The sequence below is a fragment of the Olea europaea genome, chromosome 15 (assembly GCF_002742605.1).
Source record: "Olea europaea var. sylvestris chromosome 15, O_europaea_v1, whole genome shotgun sequence".
In the NCBI taxonomy this organism is placed as follows: Eukaryota; Viridiplantae; Streptophyta; class Magnoliopsida; order Lamiales; family Oleaceae; genus Olea; species Olea europaea.
This window is the reverse complement of record NC_036251.1, coordinates 30,945,327-30,950,930: the sequence shown is the minus strand read 5'-3', so window position 1 is coordinate 30,950,930 and position 5,604 is coordinate 30,945,327. Positions and strand designations below refer to the sequence as shown.

Sequence of the window (5,604 nt, the reverse complement as noted above, 5' to 3'; positions counted from 1 at the left end):
AGGGTTCATTTCAATTCATTTTACGACAACATATCAAAATTTTTAATTATCAAAAATCTCTGCTAGTTGTAAGAGATATTATTTGTGATTATCTTATAAACATTCAAATCACTTGTTATCTATGTATCTCGAATGACTCATAGATATTTATTCAAGTCTTCACTAAGGTGGCCCAAGATGAGAAGATGTTAAAAGTTGCATTAATTACGTAAAAATTTTATTCTGAATATCAGACAGAATTACACTAATTACATAAAAACTTTATTCTAAATATCACAAATGTACTGCTTTGTGGAGTTTCAAGAAGAGGCTTATCTATGAACAACTTCATTGTTAACCTAAAAACAAATAACTCCTCACTATAGGAATGACAACGAGGCAGATTAGGGTCATGTCGCCATGTCCTTTCCCTGCCCCATTTACTTTCTTTCTTTTTCTTTTTTTTTTTTAAATTTTTTCTTTTTCATTCTTTTAATTTTATTAATTGGTGAAAATTATTATTTGTTTTCAAATGGAAGAAAAATCCATATTTTCTTAAGAAATGATGATTTTTTTTCTCTATATGTGACAAAAAACTCGTATTTTAAAATGAACTTTAAATGGGTTTGGTATGTTCCGTCCTCCGTCTCAGGAAGACGACCCCACCCTATTCCTACTCCGTGTACCAATTAGGCGAAGAATCTAGAACGGGACAGTGCCACGAGCATTGGGTACAACAATTTTTTATTTTTTTTTTTATTATTTTTTTTTATGCCATTCCTACTCCTTAGGTAAAATAAAATAAGGATCTAGTTATTTATGAAAAAATATATTCTCACTATAAAAATTGCTAAAACTTCGAGTTAATCGTTCCAAAAATAACTGAAGTTTGGGTTGAATCACGAAACCTCATTGCATTATAAAAGTTGCTGAAATGTAACTGACCTTTGTTAAAATGCTCTCCATCCATAACTCGTTAAGATTTCATAAGTTGACTACAACGGAACTATGTAGCAAACAAAATTCATACATGGCACAAATTGCCATCCACTTCTCCCAACCACTGATGGTTTAAGAACATTTTTACAACATTTTTGTTCAGAGAGATTCCGTGACTTGACCCAAAGTACAGTAATTTTCCAAAACGATTAACCCTCGAAGAAATATTCAAGAAACAAAAATAAAGTGAAGAAAGAATAAAGGTTTTTTCATCGGCAATCAGCTCATGTCTGGCGGCATCACCGGATGAAATTGTTATCGGTAATCATAAAGCCCTATAATACCGCATTCAACTTTATATTTATTTTGAAAGAAAAAGGGAAGTGATACAGAGGGAGAGAATATAAGACTTCAAATACCAGCTATAATCAAGAGAGAACATAATCTTACAATCAATTCTTTCGCCTAGAAAGCTATCTACCAGCAGTGGAGACAAATACCTTTATGTATATTTCTGATCCGACAGAACAAAAAATCAATGCAAGGTTGTCAGCGCCTGCTGACTTCCTCGCGAAATTGACCTAAAACCCTGCAGCAAATCAGTTTAGTGTCCTCCAAAATGGGTCACAACGCAGATAATTGAACTGAGGCCCCTAAGAGACATCAGGGATTGAACTGTGTGTCTATGCAGAAATCAGCTTACACCAATATATTCTTGTCCATTAGCGCATCTAAACTAGCATCCGAATAAGAGATGCTAGAATCTTTAGTGGTTATACCTATTTGCCACAAAAATAATAGCATTGAGCCGAATCAAAGCCAATGCCCATGCCATTTTCCAAAAAATATATATTTTTGACTGACTTCAAGATTTGGTTTTACCAAACAGCTTGGTCTTGGAACAAAGACTCAGCCACAAGCTTCATCGGGAAAAAGTCCTTATATTCCTTGAACCTCCTTCAAAGTGAGAACATCATCACGTGGAAGTGCTTCTTCCACTCGAACTTTTACTTCATCGCCAACCTGTACTCCGACAGATACCCAAACAGAAGCTTGTAATCCAACCTGAAAACAGTAAACAAACATTAGTTCAGTTAAGTTGCAAATGTAAGAATCCAGGTTTTACTTTTATTTTTGACAAATATAAAAACCTCTCTTGATTGATGACTTATCACAGTCCTAAACTCATTTATCATCAGTAGATCAACAAAACCAGTTTGCTTTTAATTAACACAAAGCAGAAATTCTCACTTTTATTTTTGACAAATATTAAAACCTCCCTTCATTGATGACTTATCACACTCCTAAACTCATTTATCATCAGTAGATTAACAAAACCAGTTTGCTTTTAATTGACACAAAGGTGAAATTCTATAGGAAATCTCAATTGTCTGCTTAATTCTGGAATAAATGGTCGGGAAGGGGAAATTTCAATAAGCAAATTCTTGCTGCTTGTAATTTTAAGCAATTGTCGTGTGATTACCTCCATCAAGAGTATTGCTACAACTCTATCTTTGATGAATCTGAGGACCAAAGCAGAAAAACTTCTCTCTTTTGGTTGCCTTCTCAAGTATTCTATTATCCAATATCGAAGACTGCTGTTGCAGAGCTTTCTTACTACCCGAGTATTCATGTTAATCATGGATGCCATCCCTTCCAGCTGACCCGCTGAGAAAGGAGGAGAGTCTCCCCTAAGAAAAGCTTTCACCTACATATGGGGAACGAATTAGCTTGCCGAACTCGTATGCAATGCTATGACATGTCATGATTTCTGGTGGGTATATGGATGGCAGATGAAAGCAATCCCATACAAGTGAACATGATTGAAATTAAACAAACTAGTCGGAGGTGTTTGATGCAAAGGCACATTGTAGGTTAAATGATTCATTAGATATTTCCCAAGTACAATTTCAAGGGGAAAACATACCAAGCACTGATAGCATGTCATGTACCAAGTTGTCAAACATCAAAGTAGATTAGTTTATATTTACCATGATATATCCAGAATTATTTGTAATTCATGAAAAACTACCTGATAGTGTGCAAGGAGATCCATATATCTTCGGATAGGAGATGTGAACTGAACATAACCAGGAAGTCCTAAAACCCCATGGCGTATAGGCTTCCTGAAATCCATTTCAGCAGCACGCATGGTTTTAACTATAGCAGAACTCCTTACAGGGCCTTCAGGCAGATGAGAAAATGCAGATATATCAATATTTGATTGAGGTTGGCCCCGGTAAGGTAAATGTATGTTATTACAAGAACCAAGAGTGGCTATAACTTCGCCACAAAGTATCATCATTTCAGTTACAAGCCGCATTGCAGGATCTGCCTGATTTTCCACATAAAGCTTGATCAAGGGTACCGGATCGACTGGATTAGTCACCTTGATTCTTGTTTCTATCGTGGATGTGTCTATTGCACCCTACACAAGGCATTTAGGCTCATATGCACACAATGTGAATGGCAAATAATGTGGTGTGATAATAGACATTCAGGAAGAAAGTTACTAGTAGGAGAGAAGTTAAACCATTCATGATAATGTAGGATACCAATAATTACTATACTACAGTAACCTTAAATCTGATGAAAAATCACTAGCATTGCTGCTATTGAAGCAGCAAAATGCACAAATACACAAGCCCAGATATCAGGTGACAGTTGCAAAGATTCAAATTTGCCATGGACCATATTTATGCTTGATGCATTTGTCGATGAAGAATGCACGGGTTGTAACATGTACAAGCATAATTGCAAACAACAGAAACAGATGTGTCAAGTGCCAGACAGACTATCCATAAGAGAAGGTACATGAGATAGGTGGAAAGTTGAATGGTAAGGTTACCATCAATTGAAAAATAGGACTTTCAACTGTGGAGCAAATTGAATTGCTGCAAATTTCAAATCGAGAGATCTTCTCTAACTCGCCAAACATGATAAAAAATTAATCAATCTAGATGAACTAGGAATCACCTTTAAAACAAAATCTTATATTTATTTTTGACAAGTTTGATTCACTATCATTACAAGCTACATGCAAGATACGGGCACAAAACCAGCTGGTAAACTACAGACATTAAACTACACTGTAATATGTTTCCAATATTGGAAAAATTTATCTGACCTGTCCCCGACGCCACTGTAACCGGAGCATAGCAGCCTCAGAAAGAAGTCTGAGTTCAACTTCCTCTTCTAGGTTCAGATGGAGAAGTTCAGATGCACTCTCGTATGTTAGCATATAAGTTGGTTTGATAATTGAGTTTTCCACTAGGTATTCTGCAATGCTATAAAGAGATAGAAGCAGCAAGTTTATTTTCAAAAACTTCCATTGCAAGCTATTATACATTCTTCCATGAAATAGAAAGGTACAAATAACATGAGACATGCTTCATAATTTTTATTCTAGATCAAAAGGATCAGAAACGAACAATCCTACATGAGGAATTCAGTAATATTCCACATCTATAAGAAATATTCCAAAAGAGGTCTTAGTTGCCGAGATATTTTGTAAAACATTCTACACATCATCAACTTCACAATGCAGTAGCATGGGTTAGTCTTTAAAACCACAAAGGCGAGGCCATTTTTTATTTTAACTTTCACACAATTAACTTATCCTACAATAAAACGTGGGGAACTTGGAAATAATTACAATGGAAAGGTTGAAATAGAGAAGGTGATGCAGAAAAAAGTCAGTTTCTGTTTTCATTCTAAATACAGTTTGAATTTCCTCAATGCTGAAAAATTTGTTTTCAAAATACTCCAGACAGACAGTAAGCCCCATGATTAGAACATATTGCCCTTCAAAGATGGCAGGTTCTCTGTAGAAAGTTCCCTCTATTAACATTGTCTACTGAACTATTAACTACTTACCTGCCATCAGAGTGCAGCACAACAGAAACTGTAACGGCATTACATGGCTTTCCTTGCTTCAAACTCATGCCTTCCATGGCCAGTTTCTCAGGAAACATAGGGTGAGTAGCAGTTGGTAAAAATACAGAAGTTGCCCTCTTCATTGCCTCTCTGCAGATCAAGAACTATATTAGATTATGCCTCAGAAGATTGGTTTTGGAAATAAATTTTCCATGAGCATCATATTTACTTGTCTATCATGCTCCCAGGTTGAATTAAGCTAGTCGGGTCTGCAACATGTATCCAAACCTTAATGCGGCCATCCTGTAGCCTTGTTGCACTCAATGCATCATCAAGCTGCATGTACATGTTCATCAGCAATTAGCAAACTGATAGTTCCTCTAGTATTAGATGCACATGGCCAATATGGTATCTCAAACACACATGTTCTCTGTGATAAAGTTTAAAAGCCTCTATTGATTACTACCTCGTCAGCTTCATCAACATCAATTGCGTACACCTTTAGGTGAGTCAAATCTATTCTGTCAACCTGAAAACAAAGAGAAGCATATAATCTTGCAGAAATAAGTATTGGATAACACAACATATTTATTCCAAAAATGCTACTTGACAGATTTTTTGTACAGACGGATTTACAGGTTCTGAGATGGCAGAATCTAATTGGCTCAAAACCAATGAAATCTTGCTAGCTGGCATGCTATCAACCAGGCTGTATTTACAGAATGTACATGTAGCATTGCTCTATTTAATCACATCATTCTGATTAAAAAAAAAGGCATAGAGAAAGGTTAACATACACATAGAAAACTT

At 35.7% G+C, this 5,604-nt stretch overlaps 1 protein-coding gene across 3 annotated transcripts in view; it reads right to left on the bottom strand.

Moving 5' to 3' along the window:
- Window positions 1-1,254: 1,254 nt before the first annotated feature.
- LOC111410868 (ribonuclease II, chloroplastic/mitochondrial) overlaps window positions 1,255-5,604 on the bottom strand; it is an 11,197-nt gene continuing 6,847 nt past the window's right edge. For all 3 annotated transcript variants that reach the window (XM_023041454.1, XM_023041455.1, XM_023041456.1), the window contains 7 exons: window positions 5,261-5,323; window positions 5,024-5,130; window positions 4,795-4,944; window positions 4,046-4,205; window positions 2,951-3,346; window positions 2,402-2,626; window positions 1,255-1,983 (listed from right to left, as the gene is read on the bottom strand). In XM_023041454.1, the coding sequence (XP_022897222.1) occupies window positions 1,858-1,983; window positions 2,402-2,626; window positions 2,951-3,346; window positions 4,046-4,205; window positions 4,795-4,944; window positions 5,024-5,130; window positions 5,261-5,323 (1,227 nt within the window). In that variant the 3' untranslated portion in view covers window positions 1,255-1,857. The remainder of the gene's footprint in view (window positions 1,984-2,401; window positions 2,627-2,950; window positions 3,347-4,045; window positions 4,206-4,794; window positions 4,945-5,023; window positions 5,131-5,260; window positions 5,324-5,604) is intronic.